Here is a 22,512-nt window from a genome sequence, read left to right as displayed (position 1 = left end):
CCTAACATTTCTGTTGCTAAGTGAAATATTTGTTAAGTGAATTTTGCCCCATTTTACTACCTTTCCTGCCATAGTTGTTAAGTGAATCACTACAGTTATTAAGTTACTAACACAGTTGTTAAATGAATCTGGCTTTCCCACTGACTTTGCTTGTCAGAAGGTCGCAAAAGGTGATTTCCTGACCCTAGGACACTGCATCTGTCGTATATATGAGTTAGTTGCCAAGCATTTGAATTGTGATCATGTGACCATAGGGATGCTGTAATGGTTGTGAGAAAAATGGTCATAAGTCACTTTTTTCAATGCTGTTGTAACTTTGAACAGTCACTAAATGAACTGTTGTAAGTTGAGGACTACCTGTATAACAAAAACATAATGCAAAAAATCAAGCTATGCTTGTAGCAGAAATACTGTATTGCTTAGAAGAAATTCATTTACATTGAAATGCAAATAGGGACTTCTAAAAAGCTGACTTTACTGTATAATCACTTTACACTGAATTTAATGGCTATAAGTCAATAGGGGAAATTAACATCCAAAATTACAGAAGAAACAAAGAATCTTTGGCAGTTTCAGTTTAATTACCTTGGGGACAGGTTATGTTTATAAAGTGGCAACATGTTTAAAATGATTATTTAATCATTCTTCTTTGTCTGTTTGTTTTAAGAGAGCATTAGCTTTCAGTCATTGCTAAATACCGGTACTAAGGCATTGATGCAGCCAAGACCTGAATAAATACTTCCTAGATTATACAGAATAATTGGATCAATGCTACCTTAAAAAACAAAATAATGCTTCCACATAATTCTAAAATATTTAGAGGAACTAAAGAGCCTCTTGATGCAGGTGAGGAAGGAGAGTGCAAAAATTGGCTTGAAACTCAACATTAAGAAAACTAAGATCATGGCATCCAGCCCTCTCAATTCTTGGCAAATAGATGGGGAAGAAATGGAGGTTGTGACAGATTTTATTTTCCTGGGCTCCAAGATCATCGCAGATGGGGACTGCAGCCAAGAAATTAAAAGATGCTTGCTCCTGGGGAGGAAAGCTATGGCAAATCTAGACAGCATACTAAAAAGCAGAGATATCACCCTGCCAACAAAAGTGCGTATAGTCAAGGCTATGGTTTTCCCAGTTGCAATGTATGGCTGTGAAAGTTGGACCATAAGAAAGGCTGAGCACCCAGCAAGATGTTCAACAATAAAAGAAGATAATTATGTAAAACTAGTACTAGAAATGAAAAAGGATTTAGAAAAATGGGGGAAACTACAATTATCAACGTTAGGGAGAATTGCGACCAACAAAATGAACATCTTGCCGAGAATACTATTTCTTTTTCAGACTATTCCAATTAAATTAGACAAAAAATTTTTAAATGATTTAAACAAATTTACCATGAAATTTATTTGGTCAAAGAAAAGGGCGAGAATAAAACTAAGCACATTACAATAGATGCAGAGGTGGATTTGGACTCCCTGCCTGGAAATATACTATAAAGCAGCAGTCTTAACATGGATTAAAGAATGGGCCAACCTCAGAAACAAAAGAATTTTAACCCTAGAAGGGCACGATCTGGAGGCGGGGTGGCATGCCTTCATGTGGAACCCAGGAAATAAGAGCTATGCACACTTTAATAGGCGTGTAATTCGAAGCTCACTATTGAAAGTGTGAAAAGAGATTAAACATAAACATTATATGAAGATTCCAGGGTGTGTAGGAGGCATTGATCCACCCCAATGCTTTAGAAACTGGAAGAAAGATTTGATATTATGATGTCCTAAACTCCCCAGAACGTAGAGAGCAAGGCATGAAAATAGAGTGGTGGACATATTTACAACTTAAAATGAGGTATAAAAAAGACATAGAAGAATTTGGAATTGAGGTAAAACTGAACCAATTAGATAAAATATTAGAGGGAATGGATGAAAAATTAATTTCTAAAATGTACAATTACCTACTAGAATTCGAAATGGCGGAAGAAATAGTTAAAGGCCCAATGACTGTATGGGCAAGGAATGTAGGACACAACATTAATCTGGAAGATTGGGAAAAAGTCTGGAAACAAAATTACAAAAGAACAAAATTGGCTGTTTATAAAGAAAATCAATATAAAATTTGTTACCGGTGATATCTGGCATCCTCAAGATTAGCGAATATGTACCCAAGCTTAAGTCCGACTTGCTGGAAATGTAAGCAAATGAGGGGTACCTTCTTTCACACTTGGTGGCTTTGCCCAAAAAGTAAAAAGTACTGGAAAAAAATTAGAATTTGGATAAAAGAAATTACAAATATTCAACTAGAATTTAAGGCCGAAATATTTTTGTTGGGAATGTTAAAAGGGGACTACGCAAAAGAAATGAAATATTTAATTCTCTATATAATTACGGCAGCAAGAATTACATTGGCACAATGCTGGAAGGGTGACCAAATGCCAACAAGTAATTTGATAATTCAGAAAGTTCTTGACTGCGCTGAAATGGACCTACTTACCCAAAAACGTAGGGATAAGGTAGACTCAAAATATAGTACAGCTTGGGGAAAATGGTACAATTGGATCAAAGATAAAAACCACGGAATAAAAAGAAAAGGATTTGAAAAGTAAAGTGGTTAGATTAAGAGCATTTACCAAAAACAGGAAATGAATACTAGTAAAATTATTTCAATAAAAGATCACATCATTTTAGCTGATTAGAAATGTGTATGTTTTATGTTTATTTGTTATGTATTTGTATATTGATTTTGTTTGCAACGAAATGTTGTATTCTACGTATTATGTATGTATATATATATTTTTAATCTTTAATAAAGTTTATTTTTAATTTTTTAAAAAAGAAAGAAAGGCTGAGCACCAAAGAATTGAGGCCTTTGAACTATGGTGCTGGAGAAGACTCCTGTGAGTCCCTTGGACTGCAAGGCAATCAAACCAGTCAGTCCTAGAAGAGATCAACCCTGACTGCTCTTTAGAAGGCCAGATCCTGAAGATGAAACTTAAATACTTTGGCCACCTAATGAGGAGGAAGGACTCATTGGATAAGAGCCTAATGCTGGGAAAGATTAAGGGCAATAGAAGAGAATGACAGAGAATGAGGTGGCTGGATGGAGTCATTGAAGTAGTAGGTGTGAGCTTAAATGGACTCCAGAGGATGGTAGAGGAGAGGAAGGCTTGGAGGAACATGGTCCATTGGGTCGCAATGAGTTGGACACAACTTCGTGACTAACAACAACCACTTGCATAAAATACTTAAGAATTACAACAAAGAATATCCTACAATTCAATTAAAATAATACCTCAATAAGCGATTGCCTTTTCAAAAGATTTCTAAATATTTTTTAAAAGTAAATAAAAAATAATAAGCTCTTACTTCAATATTAATCAATCCAAAATCTTAGGGAAACTACAATTAAGTAAAGTTCAGCAATTATAACATTCATGCAATAATGACTCTTTTTTAAATACAAGGACTCACTAAATATTAATACCTTTGGGACCATAAATTTTATGGCCACTTATGCTCATTAAATCAATTTTCATATCACTGACATCCAGAGGGATTTTTCCAACTGCCTGTGCAGCATCTGTATGAAAAAAAACTTTATTGGAACTGCATATGTCACCTGTAATTAAAAAAAAAAACACCACAGTATAATTATTTGTCATCTTAAAATGAGTATTTTAAGTATAGAAACTAATATTTATCTTCAAAGGATAATTTTGAGGATTAATCAAAGCAATTGTTTTCTCCTCATATGTAAGTCCTTGATTTAGATTTATAGGAAGTATCTGTCTCTAATATAGGGAGGTAGGCAGTTCACTAACTTATTCACTTTCTTCTATGCTGTATTTAGCATCTGCCCTGGAAGCTAATGAGAAAATCTAAAAGAAAGACTACCAAAAAAAAAAAAAAGGAAATATCCCCTGGTTATTTCTAAGTCAACTTTTCCTACCTAGGGTTCATAAACCTTAAACTCTTTCTTGTATTATATAGAGAAGTCAGCCACTAGACAATATAGTTGCAGATGAATTTTACTTACTGGCAAAATTCATGACAAAAGCTGGAGGCAATAAACTGAGACAATTTAATCCTCAGAGTTCCAGCCATTCCAGCATTCCCACAGACACAGGATCATGATCTGGACGCTTGGCAAGCAGCTTGCACTTACAACCAGTTGCAGTGTCCTGCTATCATGTGATGGCCATTTGCAACCTTTCCCTGTCTATGGAGAAAGCCGTTCCCAGAAAGTAAATGGGGAAGCCAGGTAGATCCCAAGTTCTTGGGGTAAATGTCTCCCACCATGCCACTCACTCAATTCCTCTGCGCTTGCACTGTGCAAGCCACTTGCATACTCCTATGCACTCTTCATGAGCCTCTCTGTGCCTTCCTCATATCTCATGCATCCCCGTGTACCCTCTCCAACCCTTGCGACATCTCCTTTGCACCCTTCCCAATCCTCATTGCATCTCCCTTGCATCCTTATGTATCCTCCCCAAGCCTTGCCAAGCCTCCCTCACACCTTTGCACCTGCCCCCCACATCTCCTTCCCCACTCAGCAGCAGCTATTTACCTGCCAGCTGCCTAAACTTGCTATTTCCTGGTTTCCCCACTGATTTGGTTGTGAGTAGCCAGCCAGAAACTGCCTCAGCCAATGGCCATAGAATTCAATAAACAATGATAACTGGGGCTTCAGGGATTGTTGTTAATAACTGATGTGGTCATGCTTCATGAATACATTACTTAAGAACAAAAATTCCAGTCCCTATTGCTATTATAAATCAATGGCTACCTATACTGTGTACCGGTAAGTACTGTAATAAAATTGTGATTACTTTTAACCAATTAAAGCAGCTTAGTCTACATATGATGGCCCCTCCAATGTTTTACACATGCCATTATTTGGAGCATAGATCACAATTCATGTCTACGTACCAATATCTCTAATTGGCTGTTTCACTCCTATTTCATTGTTCACAGTCATTATTGACACTAGGCTTGTATCAGGTTCTATTGCATTTTTCAGTTCCTGATAAAAATAATACAAGAGGGAAATAATTAGATATGTACAAACCAGTTCAAGTTCAAAACAAGTGAAATATAATGGGTCAAGCTCAGAACTGGCTATTAGAATCTTAAAATAGCTTATTCTAAGTTCATTCTATCAGTTCAAGTTTGACATAGCCTTAGGCAATCCAAGGAAAACAAACTATGTATTGTATACATCTTCCTTATTTGAATTCTCAAACTAGAGAGGCAGAGCTATTGTTTTATGTCACATCCTCATAATATAGGCCCCACAATTCTACCACCCCAGCAAGAGAGAGGGGGTAACTGTAATGGTTGTTAAACTTGATGAATCCTAATGCAAACAAAATTAGTCATACATTGCCTCTGAGTGGTCAAGTAATGTCTAAAATCAACAAAAACAATATTTCTTCCCACATTACAATATTCTACTGTTTGATAGACATGTAGCTTCCATGGATTTTGTTCATATAGTTAACAATTAATTTAGAAGTATAATCCTATACATAGAATTATATTTAAAAAGATAAAGGATGGCTACAAATCTCTGTATTAATATATAAGACCACATATAGCCCATCACATTCTGATTACTTGAATTTTTAAAGCTGGAAAAAATTACATAAAGGATCTGCAAACTTTGTCTTTCAGCAGGATAACTCTCTGAAAGCTGAACAAAATAGAGTGAAGACTGGTATGTAGGGAACAGTAGACAATATTTGAAAATAACTGGATTAGGTTGGAGGCTAGGAAAAAAACCGCTCCAAATGTATCCTATGGGAGAGATATTTGTGCAGTGGCTCAGAAGGTTGGTGACTGCTATTCTAAGTCCCTTTACCTCCTAGTCATATGACCCAGAACAAAGCATATGTAGCTTTCCCCATACCTCCCAGTGTGCAGATACACAAATGCAGAGATAACACAAGAAAACAGAAATGTACATACATGCAGAATATTACTTTGTTATACAGATAACATGGCTACCTGATAAGAATATGGAAAGAAGTCAAGCTTTCCCTACTCTTTTTAAAATTATTATGACTTTGTAATTTCCATTTTAAAATGGAATCCCAGATCACAATTCTTGTTGAAGTAAAAAAGCAGCAAGTTTTAACAAACAAACAAATGAATGTTATTTGATGCAATCCTATGTATGCATACTCAACAGTTCCATTAAATTGAATACTGTATGGTCTTAATATTCTTAGAATTGCATCTTAACAAGTAAACCATCATCATTTAATCAAATTATTTCAATGTAAGAACAAGCTTACTATGTTTTAAATTGCATTTATTAATGTACTTAGATCTACTGGAAATGGTTAACATCCTGAACATCAGTTTTAACCTTCTACCTGACAAACATTTTGTTTGTTTTTATTGAGAAAATTTTATGTAGAAAGCTATATACTAAGGCTAATGAGGACAGCAAAAAATTAAAACAGCACTCTGTTCTTCAGATGTACAAATATTTGAAAATAAATCATTTACCTTAATATCTATAAGGCCGTTTTTCTTTACAGGTAAATAAGTGACTCGAAAGCCCTCAGCTTCTAGGGCACGGCAAGAATCTAGCACACATTTGTGTTCAGTTTGTGTTGTAATTATATGTTTCTTTCTGGATTTATAAAATCTTCCAACGCCCTTTAAATTGATACAAGAAAAAAACCCAAGATTTCATTATCAAAAGTGATGACAAGCAGTAGTTTTCATGAATGTTAAATTAGAAATGTAAAATTGTTATTTTCCTTAAAGCTTCAGGCAATTGATAAGGAGAAGGAGGAGGTTGCCTGGTAGTCTGGACGTCTTCTCCCTGTGATAAGCTGCAGGAAATGGGCGTTGGTAGAAGTTACCCTGAACGCCCTTTCTATCTATGCTGCGAGAGAGCCCAGGATGGGTTGACTCCTTCCTATGATGTCATTTAGCTGAGTCTGTACTAAGATATAAAAGCCAGCCCCTGAAAGAGAACCTAGCTTTGGCGAAGATACTTGACAGACTGAAAGGTGTCTCTGAAAGCACAAATGAATACAGAAATATAACTTACCCTCTCCGGACAAATCAAGGGAGGGGCTGGGCTCTCTCGCAGCATAGATAGAAAGGGCGTTCAGGGTAACTTCTACCAATGCCCATTCTCCTCCATGCTGCATCAAAAGCCCAGGATGGGACATACCAAAGCTTGCATGTCCACGGGCGGGTCCTAGTCCGGCTCATCACACTGACTGTTGAACCACTCATTGAAGCACCCGTCTGCCGAAGGCTGCTGAGGCAAAGACATCCAGACGGTAGTATCTGATGAAAGGAGACAGAGATGTCCATGTGGCCACATGACAGATCTCCTCCAAGGGTGCTTGGGTCGCCCAGGCAGCCGAAGTGGCCGCGTTTCTGGTAGAGTGCGCCGTCAGACCTCGAGGAATTGGAAGGGCCGCAGCTTTGTAGGCCTGCTCAGTGCAAGATCTGACCCACCTGCTAATAGGAGAAGAGGCCTTGTGCCCCAAGTGAGAAGGGAAAAGGAAACAAAATGGCTTCCGACTTCCTGAAGGAAGAAGTGCGCTTAATGTATATTCTAAGAGCCCTACCTACGTCTAGTGAGTGCCACTGCTGCTCTAAGTCATGGTGCGGGAGGGGACAGAAGCCAGGCAATATAATATCCTGGGACCTGAGAAACAGGTGTTAACCCTTGGAATAAATGAGGGATCCAGACTGAGGACAACCCTATCATTGTGAAAGGAACAAAGGTCCTGTCTGATGGAAAGAGCAGCGAGCTCGGATACCCGCCTGGCTGAAGTGATGGAAATGGGGAACACTACCTTCAGAGTCAGGAAATGGAGAGACAATGTTCTAAGGGGTTCAAAAGGGGGCTTTGTAAGGGCATAAAGGACCACATGAAGATCCCAGGAAGGATACCTGTGAACCACCGGAGGATGCAGGTTGGAAGCCCCTTTCAAAAACTTCCTGACTGAAGGGTGATGGGATAAGAAGGAAGCGAACCCCATGAAAGAACCGAGGAGAGGGCCTCAATCTGCCTGCGTAAGGTGTTGGGGGCCAAACCTGTCATGCTGAAGGAATCTAAGAACTCTGCAACTGGGCTGAAGAGGGAGAGAGACCCTCCCTAAGGCACCATCGGGAAAGGGCCTTCCAGGTGGCATCATAGATGCGCCTTGTGGGAGGTTTGCGAGATGCCAGGATAGTGATGATAACCCTTTCAGGAAAATCAGCCACCTCTAGCCGCTGCCGCTCAAGTGCCACATGGTCAGCTTGAGCCACTGGGGCTCTGAGTGGAGCAGAATCCCCTGATGAAGGGAGATTAGATGGGCTGGGATTCTCCAAGGAGAAGCCACTGACAGGTTGACCAGGTCCGCAAACCAGGGTGTCCTTGGTCAATAGGGTGCCAGGAGGAGGACCTCTGCTCATTCCTCCAACATCTTCCGAATTACTGCCGGAATGATGGGAGCGGGGGAAAGGCATAGAGGAGACCCTTGGGCCATCTGCACCGAAGGGCATTGGTCCACTCCGCTCCCTGGCAAGGAAACCTGGTGAAGAATCTGGTGACCTGGGCAAATTGAGGAGTGGAGAAGATCCACCTCCGGCGTTCCGAATCTGAGGGAAAGGTCCCTGAACAGAAAAGGAGGAATAGACTATTCTGCCTGGTCGACTAGGCTCCTGCTGAGCCAGTCGGCCTGGGAGTTGTCGATCCCGGAGAAGTGGTCCGCTGAGATCGACAACAGGTGTTGCTCTGCCCATAACCCCAACTGTAGAGCCTCTCCCATGAGGGCTCTGGACCTCGTCTCCCCGCGCTGGTTGACATGACTCATGGAGGCCATGTTGTCCATAAGGACTAGAACAAGAGAGCCGGTCATGAGTGCCTGAAATGCTTGAGAGGTAGAAAAATGGCTCTGAGCTCTACCCAATTTATGGGAAGGGCCGCCTCTGACCTGGACCAAGGTCCTGAGCTATCAGGCCCTGCATATGGGAACCCCAACACAGAAGGCAGGCATCTGTGGTTATCACTAGCCTGTCTGGGACCCTGAAAAGGAGTCCCTTCCAGTTTAACGGGGAACACCACCAACTGAGAGATCTCCGGATTTGTGGTGGGAGCGGGACCTTGATGGATGAGTGGCTGGTTCCTGCTCATTGGTAGGGAAGCAGGAACCATTAGAGTGGACAGGAGTAGAAAAATCCATGCCTCTGGAGATAGGACAGGGTAATTTGCAGATCCCGATGGGCTGCATGGATGAAGGAGGACAGAATCAAAATGTTGTCCAAGTAGCATTGGATCCTCACTGGAACAGAAAGCAGAGATGCCATCAATGCTGCCAGAACCTTCGTGAAGACCCTTGAAGCTGATGAGAGGGCGAAGGGAAGTGCTCGATACTGGTAATGGGTGTTCTGATAACAGAAACAGAAAAACTGGCGATGATGAGGCCCAATGGGGATGTGGAGGAAGCCTCCATGACATCAGTGGAAGAGAGGAGATTGCCCTCCCGAACGCTCTCTAAAATAGAGTGCATTTTAAATAGCCTCTATTTTACAAATTGGTTGAGAAATATTAGATCCAGGATGGTTCACTACCCCCCCTGAGGCTTTGGGAACAATGAAAGGCGAAAATAAAGCCCACGTCCCCATTGAGAGGGGGAAACAGGTTTGAATAGCTCAGATTTCAAGAAGGAGTTGAATGGCCTGATTCATGAGGTCTTGCCTTGAAATGTCCCGAGTGACAGGACAGATCAAAAATTGGGGGGGGGGTGCATTAAGAAGTCCAATTGTAATCCTGACCTAATAGTGCTGAGCACGCAGGCATCCGCCATTGATTCCTCCCATTTGGAGGCAAAGAAGGCTAGGCGACCTCCGATGGGTGGGGAGAACGAGGGATTACTTAGAGCGATGGCAGGAACGACTCCCACCCTCCCGAAAGGGCTGTTTACCAGTATAAGGAGCTGGGCGATAGTCGGCTCTCTTCCCAGAGGAAGAGAGAATTTTACGTTTATCTCTGGTTTCGATGAGATAAGGTTCCAGAGCATTGCCAAAAAGTTTATCGCCCGCGAATGGAACTGAAACCAGCTTCCATTTACGACATGACTCCGCCTGCCAATTTCTGAGCCATAACAGTCTTCTTGCTGCTACTGAAGATGCCATGGCTCAGATGCAAATTTGGCGGAATTGAGAGTGGCATCTGCAGTGAATTCCGCCGCTGCGATAATCTTATTAAGGCTTTGGTGAGACCGAAGGTCAGATGTAGGCAATCTAATCTGGAGTTGGTGCAGCCACCATATGGCTGCCCATGTGAGAGTGCCAGAAAATGGGAACGAGGCCAGAACCGGAATGTCAACAGAAGGCACTGCCAGGGAATTGTCCAGGGCTGCGCTGACGTTGTAGAAACGCTTACCTAGAGAAGATGGGCGAGGACCTGCCGAAGGGGAAGAACACTGTTCCTTGAGCACTGTTCCAGGAACCAAGTGGGAGAAGGCAAAACCCCTGCATGCACAACAGGCTTGGAGAAGAAAGAGTCTCCCTGGCTAGAGGGAATTCCTTGTGGCTCAGGAGCCACTTCCTCTGGCGACAGCTTGGCAGTGATCAAGGCCATGCTGAGTAATGGCCTGAAGAGAGAAGGATTGAAGACCAATGCAAAGGATGTCTGCTCTGGGCAAGAGTCCTCTTCCCCTGAAGATTTTGGTCAAAGGTCTCGCCCTCTTCACGTTCTGAACAAGAGGAGTAACTATGTTCAGATGGTGAAGCCCTTCCCTCCTCATCAACCTCCTCCCATTCTGATAGAGAAGAATGGACCCTGAGGTCCTGGGGCAACTTATAAATTGAGAAGGGAGAAGGGCCTGAACCCTTTCCGGAAGTCAAAGGATTTGCTTGAAGCCTTCAGCCAATCCCTGCCTAATGGCCAAAGAGACATCATCTTGGATATCCCCTGGTCTATGCTCAAAGGTAGGGGCAGAAGGCCAAAGGCTCGCTGCTGAGGGAGTGAAGGTGGCTTCAGGCCTAGATTGAGAAGAGGTTCGAGGCCTGGAGGGAGGGGGAGGAGCATAGGGCCCAGAAGCCTGTTGGAAATAAGGCCCAGATCTCCTTAGATCCTGAGGATCATTGTACTGCAAAAGCCTCAGGAGACCAGGATGGAGGATGGAAAGGCTCATAGATTACTTCTCCTCCCCTGGGAGGGCTTGGCTGGGGCCCACAGGTATCACCTGAAACATTCTGTAGTTGTACTCCCTTCTGTTGAATAGTTCTGTTGAACTGCCTCTGTAGGGCTGCATGTCTGCGCTTTTCTGCCCTCAACTCAGCCTGAGTTGCCTTCTTAGGGGCTAGAGCCTTAGCTCTGATTTTAGCAGCCACCTCCCTCTGGACTGATCGGATGCATTGCTCTTTCTCTTATTGGCTTAAGAGACTGTTCCGCGGGGGGGGACGACTCTGCCTGACCCTTATCTTGCTCCATTTGAAGAATAAAGGCTCTTACGATGGAAAGAAACTGTTTGTAAATTTTTTGTATTAAGCCCCATTGGGTATAAATTGGGCCCCGGGCTTACCAAATGGCTGCTCACCTCGTGGTGGAAGGCTTCTTGAAACGAGGAAAAACGGCACTGAAGATCGCTGGTGAGTGTTATCTAACAGAAGCTTTCAGAGACACAGCTACTGACTGAAAGGAGCTGAGTCAAAAGCTGGGGTCTCTTCCGGGGGCTGGCTTTTATATCTTAGTACAGACTCAGCTAAATGACATCATAGGAAGGAGTCAACCCATCCTGGGCTCTCGATGCAGCATGGAGGAGAAGAGGCTGCATCAACCATTACGTTCACAGCCCCAGCTGAGTCTTTTAGAAGACACCGAGTTTACTAACCTCAGTTTGTAATCACTTTCAGAAATTTCTTATTTAACTATCCTAAGGCATAATGTTTATCTGAGACTATGATTTCACAAATTGGATACTAGATTCCATGTTGGACACTAGATTCCAGGCAGAAAAGGGGAAAATAGTGAAAAATTGCCTTTGGTTTTTAGTTATTACAGGAATGTATAAAATGACACAAAATGCTATAACAGTTCAAATAGTACAAGAGATTTTTGAATTAGTAGGTATATAGTCAGAAACATCAAAAATAAAGTATGCTTCCATTCCAAAAGATGTTAATGAAGTTTTTGTTTAGAAAAAAGACCAATGATTACATTTATTAGTGGCTGGAAACCCATTATGGATTTTTTGCTGAAAATACAGTTCAAGCCTGAGTACCTATCCTTCTCTTATTTTACCCACAACCATCACCCTGTGAGGTGAAGTGGACTGAGACAAAGTAATTGACCCGAAGTCACCACCCAAATTTTCATATCTAAAGCAGGACTAAAACTCAGTCTCCTGTTTTCTAGGCGTTAACAACAACACCAACCTACTCATTTATGGATTTGATAATTAAAAAGATTAGATTATGAAAAGAAGGAAAAACGATGTAACTTTAGAAACAGAAAATATAATGTAAATGTACTTAAGATTAAAAGCCACAAATGCTCAGAGGCAATGGAATGTTGACTGATTGCTTTCAAGAAGGGAAAGAAAAAAGGAATCAAATGAAGTGTCCTTAACGTCATGCCATGCTTTATTCTTTTGTGTCTCAAAATGCTCCATAATGCTAGCATACAAATGCACAATTACAAGAAAATTCCAAATAACAATTTCAAAGTATATTTTGTTTAAAGAAAAATAGCATTCAGTAAATTTAAGTACAGTATAGTATATATACAACATCTCAAATGGAATTTCTGAGATTATAACATTTATTTATAGTCTAAAAACTGAATATGGGTATGTTACTAGTAGCTGTTGCTTTATTCAAATACATGTCTTCCTTACAACTAAAGGGGAACACAACAATTGTTTAATACTCATAGTACTGAGAAATTATTATAATAATATTTTTAATCAATACTGCAATATATTGGCTTTGCCAGTTGACTTGGAGCCCCAATGGGGGAACAGCGCAATGGAGGTTTTTGGTTGAGTAATAACAGATTCCACCTCCCCCACACTCCACCCCTGCCCTCCCCAAGTGTCTTTGGTTTTAAGGTTTGATTTTAACTTTTTATATTTTAACTTAGATGTAACTGTAAGCCACCAAGTGTTATCCTATAGTAAGATGGGTAGCCAATAAATTTTATTTATAAACATAAACACACACACACACACACTTACCTTAATTGCTATATTGTTTGATTCTGTGGCCCCACTGGTAAAAATAATTTCCCGAGGATCTGCTCCTATTAGTGATGCAACTTGCTGGAGGGGAAAAAAGGAATACATGAATGTATATTAGAGCAGAACTTTTTTGGGGGGGAAAATCTAACATTTTCCAGAACAAAACTGCTTAACAATACAGCAGAAACAGATGTATTATTTAATTTTAAGAACAAAACAATATTCTCACCTGTCTGGCTTTTTCCATTGCAGTTTCACTTTCCCAACCATATGCATGAGTTCTAGAGTGCGGATTGCCATAGTAATGCACAAGATAAGGCAGCATGCTATCCAAAACCCTTGGGTCCTAGAACATAAGAAACATAGCAATCCATTTTATTTTGTTTTTGCTCTTATTTGATTTTCATGAATGTCAGGAATATATCTGTTAACAGAGATACAATATATATAAGTCCATATAGATGCATATATAAAAGGCAGTGTAGTAATCCTAATTCAAAAGGGAACATTTTTGAGACAACGTGGGGCATGGGCATTGTACCTGTCAGTTTTTCCTTAAACATGACTTATTTTTCTTTCATTCAAACATTGATTCTTGGAAACTGCCTAGATAAGTCCCTGGAGGTTTTTTTTTTGCAAGGTTTTTCAAAAGTGGTTTGTCATGGACTCCTTCCTATGACTGATCCAAGGTCACCCAGCTGGTTTTGTGCCTGTGCTAGATTAGAACTCATGATCTCATTTCTAACTTGATGCCTTAATAATTACACCAAACTGATTCTCTCCCATGAGAAGATAACTTATTTAAGACATTTCTGTCAGATGTAATATCAGTAGTCTGTATGCTCCAAATCATTTTTCCCTTTGAATTCAGATCATTACACAGCTTTGATGTATAATATTGAGATAGCTTTAGGCCCTTTTTTAAATAAGTTAACATAAAGTTTTTTACACTCAAGTCTCTATATATTCTCATTAATCAAGTTTAATTCAGTGTTGCTATTTAGATGAGTGTAGGAATCAAACATTACATACCAGAGTAGATCATTTGGAGACCTCAGATATTTTGGATTACAACTATTATCCTCACCACTCTGTTTTATGAAGATAGCTTTTGTATTAAACATGGAAGCCACCAAATAACCAATGCAACATAGTGATAAAAATCCTGTACAAGGACCTTCAGATTCAAAGCCATTGGAAACTGTTGATTTTGGGATAGCCAAATCCAAACTACCTCACAGAGTTGCCATTGTGTAAAAGAATAAAGAGAGATTCCTACATATTCCCTATTAAGCTCTTGGAGAAAATATATAAGAGAATATAGTCTATTCCTAAAGAACATTTAACTGCAATAGGACAGGTCCCTAAACAAGTATGCATACAACCATCCTGTAAATACAGTTTAGTTTTATTTTTTCTATTAGTAAAGAACAAAATCTTCCCAAACCATAATTTAGTTAACATACCAGAGGGGTAGTTGATTGGACATCCATATATAGCGGCCGGAGTGAAGATTCATCAACATGGCCTTTACCTAGCAAAAGACAATACAACAACTCTTTAAGAAACTCACTTTGAAATGTATGTGTGTGTGTGTGTATGTGTGTGTGTGTGTGTGTGTGTACGACTCTGAACTCCAACTTCTTAAATCTCTACCATATGAGAACCTGTTTCCAAAATGCAAAAAAAAATGCTGCTCAAAGGTCACACCTTGTGAGTGTCAACATGACACTTTTTTAAAAAAAACTTTACCCTTGTAGGCGATATGCTTAGCCAACAGAAGAAAGGAAAACACCACACTGCAGGCAGATGTCACTAAATCTGAGAAAGAAGATGCCTGTATATCAGGGGTCCCCAAACTTGGCAACTTTAAGACTTGTGGACTTCAACTCCCAGAATTCAGCTATGCTGGGCAGGAGAATTCTGGGAGTTGAAGTCCACAAGTTGCCAAGTTTGGAGACCTCTGCTGTATATTGTGGCTACTTCAAACTCAGATCTGCTGAATTTTTCGCTAGGATAGATCCTTGTAGATCAATACCTACAACAGTGCATCCAGGGCACTTTTCTTGATTTTATCTCAGCCAGGTCAGCCCTCCCTTCGAAAGAAACGAGCAGTTACCTTGTTGGGGCAGAGCCTCCGAAAACCTCCTTCCTTGGAAAATCACCCGCCCTTTCGAGACCCACAATGCCGCCGGCCGTAATATCAACATCATCCCCCTCTCTTCGGTTCCCTACACGCTCCTTAACACAACGCAGTTTCAAAGCTCAGCAGCGCCTGCCAGTTGACCCTTCACCCGAGTCTGAGGTAGTTTCCTGTTTCGTCATCAGACTGAGCCGGAAACAGATCGAACTATAAGAGATCGTCGTTGGAGAGACTTCTCAAGGGTCGAGGTGAGAGACGGTCCCGCCGGTAACTGGGCCGAGGGGTTTATCTCAGGCGGCTCGACATTTGGAGCGCTTCCGGATTGATTTCTTTTTTTTTGCACCAGTTTCTGAGGAGAGGCCTTTTAAATGTATTTGTTTGTTTTACCAAACTTAAAGCTAACCGTCCAGAGACGAACGGCATATACATTTCATAGACAATAGTGTATAGACAATAGTGTATAGACAGTCACAGCTATCAGTGCCTTAGTTGCGTTGGCCTAAATACGCATCAAATTCTTTAATTAGTTTGGTCTTAATGCTGTATGAACACAGCCTTGATAATATTGTAACTTGGTAGCCAATTGAACGTTTGCATGTAAAACATGGTTAAAGAAACCCTGGTTTTCTACGTCTTGGCGGTAACCTAGTGATCAGCCCGATTTTATCACTTATATATGTATGGTCGTTGTGGTTTATTGTAGGTAACCCAAACACTTTTAAGAATAGGAGTTCAGGAACTTACAATGAAAGAATACAAGAAAAAGACAGGCTCGTGATATTTTAAAATCTCATTTGCAGAAACGTGATAAGCCGTAGTGCACGTAGCTTTCTTTCCCCTAAGAATTTTTCATTGTACCTTTTAAACTTTAGAGCTTTAGAAACTGATAAATTTTCCTGTGAGGAAAGAAATTTGCTTGTTTATGGATTGGATATAAACTTATGAACAAATTTGATGTTCATAATATATACAAATATTAATGCAATTGTACCGTCTTTTAAATTGTTTAATACTGCATATCAGTGTCACATCTGCAGATTTAAAATACATATCTGAATGTTAGGGGACAGAGAATTAAATCATGTTCCCTGAATTAGTTTACTAGTATTTGCATTCAAACAAATATTTACAAATGTGTTCATATCTTTATTTAGAAGCTACTTAAAGTTTTTAATTTGTTTTTGCTAAATAGATCCACTGGAAGGGGTCATTTATAGCATCAAGTTCAATCTATAGAAATCTGTATTAATGCATCCTTGAAAAATCATCTTTAATCCTTTTGAACATATATCCAGTGAAGCAGATACTACTTTTCTGGATAATTGGTTTCACTGTTGAACTGTTTTTACTTTTAGGTAAATGTTGAAGTGGAAATCATTTTCCTGCAATTTAGATTGATTATTCCCGAGTTCTGTGCCTTGGAAGAAAAGGGCCTTGATCTACTTCAGTTGTGTACCTGAAGACTATACATACTCTGTTCCTTTAATCTTTCTAAATAGGTCTTAATTTCTAATCCCCAAATAATTCTTTTAAAAGTCCTTCCTAAAATATGATTCCCAAAATTGAAAACCATTTCCTAGGTAAGGTCTAACCAAAACAGAAAAAAAATTGAACAATTATTTTCTGTGGTTTGGAAATCACACTTGTTATTGCAATCTAAAATTGTAAATTTTTTCATGATTTTTTTCACAAGTATCATTGCCAATCCAGGTATCCCCTATCCTACCCACGTGCATTTGATTTTTCTTTTCTGAGTGAAGAACTTTTGTTTGTTTCTGTTACATTTCATTCTATTATTTTCAATCACTCAAACTTACCAAGAAATTCAATGAATTTTATTTCTGTGCTCCAGAGTACAGTACTAGTTATTCCAACCAGTTTTTGGATATCCAGAAATTTGATGGGGATCCACATTCCAATCCATGATATATACTAAAAAGCAGAGGATCCCTAGTGGTTGAAAATCTGTCCTCAATTTGATGAGTCATTGACAAGCATTCCTTGAGTATGAGTCATATACATACAGATTTATCGTGTGACCAGGTCTACTGTTAACTAGCTTATGAGAGCATGCATGATGTATAAGGTATATTATGTGTGCATGGAATAAACACTTTGTGTCTTTCTAATCCAACTAAATCAAACCCTGAACATCTTGGATTTTGACCAAAACTAATCTGAAGGAGTACCTTATCCCCTCTTTTGCTTTCCTCTCATATGTCCTATGCATTTGTCCTCTTCTGATCTCTCCATATGTTCATTCCCTTTCTGTAGTCACTACTGTGCACTGTTTCCTTCACTGACAGTCCTTTTTCCACCACTCACTTCACTCAGGAGCCTGTATATTCTGGGTCTATGAATGAATAATACACACGTGTTCCAAACTGTAGTGTAAGTGAAGGTAGAACAGACATGTTTCAGTCTGCACAGACTATTCAGAATGATCTGTGCATGAAATGTTTTGCCCATCCATACCAAGTTGCTACTGTTGTTCACAATTTACTTTCACTAAAAATAGTTATCTGTTAAAAAATGAAAAGAATCATCTGGCAAGAATTTGTTCTTGACAAATCTTTGTTGACATTTAGTAATTCAAGTATAGTTTTCAAAGATTTTTTTTTTATCTTTATGATCTGCTCTAGAATCTTCCCCATTTTTGACATCAGTGCTCAATCTGTGATCCTTCGTTCCTCTTTTTTCTCCTTTTTGAAGATAGGGACAATTGCCATTCCTCAGTTCTATAGGATTTCTTAAAGATTCAGACAGATATAATTCAGCCAGACCATCAGCTACTTCTTTTATTACTCTTAAGGAGCAATTCATTATTAAGTCTTGGAAATTATTGAAAATAAATATGTTTCTCTTAACCGTATTTCTGTCAGTCTCAAGTTTCAATCCCACTCATTCATCCTATTCTTCACAATCTGATAGCAGAACACATTTTTTTGGATAAGATGGAACTAGTCTTGAATCATGGAGTCATAATGGCTTATTAGTGAAAATGTTAACACTCCTAGATGCTGGAATTTTTTTTTTAAATGTCATGCTTAAAATCTTTCAGAAGGATAATTCATATATTCCTGTAAAATAAATGCTTTTACCCGAAAACAGTATTGATATAATGAGATATAATACAATCAATTATAAAACATAAATCCAATGTAACATTACTCAGGGACAGTATGATCTTATTCATTTGTTTTTTCTAAAGGGAGCATATTTTTTAAGATTATTTGAAAATGTACATCTGAGACTGTTCCAAAGGGAACAATGTAACTCCCATACTAATGATATTACATGAGAATACCATGATATGCCCATTACTAGACATGCCAATTGCATACTACGCCATCTGAAGCTTCTGGGTGGTCTTCAAGGACAGCCTCATGTCAAGCATTTTCTATAATCCAACCGCTTAATTTAATTAGAGCACTAATTAAAGCAGTGCTTCTTAAACTGGGATGATTTGAACATATCCTTGGAGGTAATGGAGCAATTTTGTGAGCTGAGGATCCAGTGTGTAAACAAGAGTCTTAAGGTTTCTGTGAGGGTGATGCTATTATTCAAGATTGAGAAACAAGGTAATAGGGTCAAACAATTTAAGAACCATTTTATTAATCCTTTATTGTTATACAAAGCCTCTTGACTGTTAGGAATTGATAGTCACCTAACAGTTGGGCTGGAAATATATAAACCAGGATAGAGGTTTAATACTGTCTCTTTAAGGGAATGCTAAAATTGTAATTGGGTGTGGTTCCTCAAATGGCCATAAGATGGAGCCAGAAACCTGGGTTGTTAGTTCTGTTGTTAGTTGCTAGATGTTCTGATGGTTGCTGTTTTTGGTTCCTGCATTTCTCCCTATTGACTGTTGCTGATCGTCGTTCTTCTTGGGTTGTTATAAGTCTGTTACTGAACTGTGTATGATACTGGACTTTGTTATTTGGATTATCCCTGGACTGAAAACTGATTGCTTTAACTGTGTATGACTTGGACTGTTTGTTGAACTTTGCTTAACTGTTTACTGGAAGTAAAACCTACATTTTACTATTCAGTGTGTCTGTGTGCTGGTCGTGTGTTATTCAACATCGCTCTCACTATGTCTCCTTGTGTGCACTCATTCTCCTAACGGGGAATTACCTTAACACTGACCATGGCATCAACCTGTTATTCAAGCAGGAGCAATTAATCCAGGCAGAACCTTCTCATAAGTTCAGGAGAGTGCTGTTCTGTCCAGACTTAAAGATAGACTCTACATTTGGTTGGTTCTCAAATTCACAGCTACTATTCTGGTTAGGTGCCATGTAAGTCTGTTTCTTGCCAGCTAGACCCTTAACGGCCTGCATTGGATCAGAAAGTCCTTCATAACCTTCACCCAGCCCAGGGTACAGACATATTATTAGATATCATCAACATATTTTTATTTTATTCTCTATGCCAGCAGTTAACCTCTTGTGGACCTTCATATAAATATTAAACCAGAAGTGTCAAACTGGTGGCCTGCAGGCCAGATGCATCATGTGCAGGCCATGCCTACCCCATCTCTGAACGGAAAAAACATCGTGTGACAGTAATGTGATGCCACAAGTTTGACACCCATGTGTTAAACAATAGGAAAAGGTTGAGCCTCACAGCATTTCATAATGAGTAGCCAATGAGTAGCCAATCTCTCCCCATTTACCACCACTACCAATTGGAACTGGCCACTCAGGAGGAAGAAAATTACTGAAGCATTTTTCTTATTTCCAATATTCACTGTCAGTGCAGAAGATACCATAATCAATGATATCAAAGGCTGCTAGAAACCAGCATAACTGGAATATGTGTGTTTGCATATTATTCTGGTTTATCCCCATATTATCCTTTCAAGGTAGACAGATAATCAAGAAACAGGAGTCACTAAATGTCTGTGTAGAGTCCATGAAAATGACCATTAATTTGAGTTTGTTTGCTTCTCATACTCTCCCAAGACTGAGATTTATTTATTTATTTTGGTTAACTGTTCCACATTCTCTTGATATTCCGTCTTAACACTGGTTTAGCCCGCTTTAAGGGGATGGGATAAATTCATGGAGAAAAGTACTCTAAATGGCGCATACTTTTTAATTTTGATGGCTGCTTATTACTGTGTGTTGTTTTTTGCTTTCAAGCCAGTTTTAACTGCTGACGATTACTTGAACAAGTACATAGTTTTCTTGGCAAGATTTTAGGAATAGTTTTTCATTACCTGTTTGCTTGGGCTGAAAATGGTTTTCCCAGTGTCACCCAGCTGGCTTTGTACCCAAGGTCGGACAAGAACTCGTATCTCCTAGTTTCTAGCTTGATGCTTTTACTACACCGAAATGGCTCTAGTACCTTAGATTGAGATATTATATCTCAATTACCAGCTGCTAGAGAGATGAAGATTAGCTTGTTCTAGCATTAAGCTGCCTGCATCTCATTGTTTACTGGGGAAAAGAGAACTTTAGAGTTGATCCAATTTAACAAGTTTTTATATTCTTAAAATCTCTCCTGAATTTAACTTGATTCTAGGAACTTCATTCAATTTTGGTAACAATATAAATATGATTTGCAGTTGCCATCCTACTTCATGTTGCTGTTATACTAGTTTTAATCATATGAGATTCTTTGAGGCTCATAGTAAAAACAAATTCCAACCTTGTTTAGCTTTTTGAAATTGGCCAAGATTGATTGAATGCTATCCTCTGCACTAGACCACCAAGTTACTATTTCAGGAGTGTATTTTTTAACATTCGCTTGCAACCTGAATGATTTACAGTCCTAAATCAAAATAATCTTTGTTGGAAAGAATTCATAGAATAGCTATGCATTTGTTATTATCCCTAATGTCCATAGAGAAGCCAAATGGCTTTATTTAAAACATATTGTCTTGAAAATTATGCTGAACAAGTTAAGGATAAATTGATAATTCAGTAAAGGATTGATTAGCAAGCTGAAAATGTGTAATTGATTATTGACATTCCTGTACTTCCAGAGGTTAAATTCCAAATTTCATTAATCATGATTGGGAAAGATACTTAGTTTTTATATCTATATCTATTTTGGAACATACTTCTGTACTATTTTATAAAGGACATTGGATTTGAAGGAAAAGAATAGCTATATTTTATGTTTCTAGGCAACTATATACATCCTTTTATTAGAAATTGTGGCTTATGCACAATGATTTGTTTGCAAAGGTCTGATGGATATAACCATACATATTTGTGTATTTTTACCAGAAAGAGGCTTAAATTATCACTGATGATTTTAAAATGCTTTAAAATTCTTAGTAATACAAATAAATATTCCTTTCAATTGAAAATAGGATCCTCTTTGTTTAGAAGCAATATATATTACATGTGTGCTTAATTTTCTTTCTAGATGCCTGTGACAGTGGGATCATATGGCCAGTCCCAGCCCAGTTGTTTTGACAGAGTAAAAATGGGCTTTATGATGGGCTTTGCTGTTGGCATGGCAGCAGGTGCACTATTTGGCACATTTTCTTGTGTCAGGTATGTTGGAGATCAAATTCCATAGTTTTGTGCAGTATATTTATGACAGTAAATCTTCTTTATGGCATGCAAAGCTGCCATTTGGTACAATATATATATTAATAACTAAATATCTTAACCTTGACATTAAAATTTGTAGACTGTTTGGATGTACTTTTTAAGAATTACCAAATACTCCTAAATACAGGTCTCATTATGTTTGTGAAGTATTGAATACACTGTAACGACTAAAGGAAATCATGAAAAACATAATTTTCATAGCTTGGGTGCGGGCTGTCCTTGAAACCATATTTTGATCAGGAAGGAAACAGACATTCACATCCTGCAGGCAACTTTGGTGTTCTTTGTCCTGACACTTTTTAATCTTCCACTGATGATTTTCTTTGCCTTATTTTGAAAAATAACTTTCAACATTGTGTTTCTTTTTTAGGATTGGCATGAGAGGACGAGAACTGATGGGTGGCGTTGGCAAAACCATGATGCAGAGTGGTGGAACGTTTGGGACATTTATGGCTATTGGCATGGGAATCCGCTGTTAACTTGAATTTCTTTTATTCTTTTTTACCATGAAGACTAATGCCCCTGTTAGTCCACATCCTGTTATGTAAAATAAGAAAACTTTGTACCAGGAATAAGATAAAAGTATCTCAGCCCTT

At 39.0% G+C, this 22,512-nt stretch overlaps 2 protein-coding genes across 2 annotated transcripts in view; one reads left to right on the top strand and one right to left on the bottom strand.

Annotated features, from left to right (window-relative positions):
• NFS1 (NFS1 cysteine desulfurase) overlaps window positions 1-15,503 on the bottom strand; it is a 21,503-nt gene extending 6,000 nt beyond the window's left edge. The window contains exons 1-7 of the mRNA XM_087929223.1: window positions 15,321-15,503; window positions 14,668-14,735; window positions 13,431-13,547; window positions 13,199-13,282; window positions 6,510-6,662; window positions 4,926-5,019; window positions 3,481-3,615 (exon numbers count right to left, since the gene is read on the bottom strand). Of these exons, the coding sequence (XP_087785349.1) occupies window positions 3,481-3,615; window positions 4,926-5,019; window positions 6,510-6,662; window positions 13,199-13,282; window positions 13,431-13,547; window positions 14,668-14,735; window positions 15,321-15,414 (745 nt within the window). The 5' untranslated portion in view covers window positions 15,415-15,503. The remainder of the gene's footprint in view (window positions 1-3,480; window positions 3,616-4,925; window positions 5,020-6,509; window positions 6,663-13,198; window positions 13,283-13,430; window positions 13,548-14,667; window positions 14,736-15,320) is intronic.
• On the top strand, window positions 15,463-22,512 carry ROMO1 (reactive oxygen species modulator 1). The gene is made up of 3 exons (XM_026697695.2): window positions 15,463-15,592; window positions 21,726-21,856; window positions 22,287-22,512. The coding sequence occupies exons 2-3, from the start codon at window positions 21,726-21,728 to the stop codon at window positions 22,393-22,395; spliced, it is 240 nt and encodes a 79-aa protein (XP_026553480.1). The 5' UTR covers window positions 15,463-15,592; the 3' UTR covers window positions 22,396-22,512.

Source organism: Pseudonaja textilis, chromosome 3 (assembly GCF_049901715.1).
Source record: "Pseudonaja textilis isolate UNSWEBS1 chromosome 3, rPseTex1.2, whole genome shotgun sequence".
NCBI classification, from domain to species: Eukaryota; Metazoa; Chordata; class Lepidosauria; order Squamata; family Elapidae; genus Pseudonaja; species Pseudonaja textilis.
The sequence above is the reverse complement of the archived record's forward strand: the minus strand, read 5'-3'. Positions and strand labels throughout refer to the sequence as shown.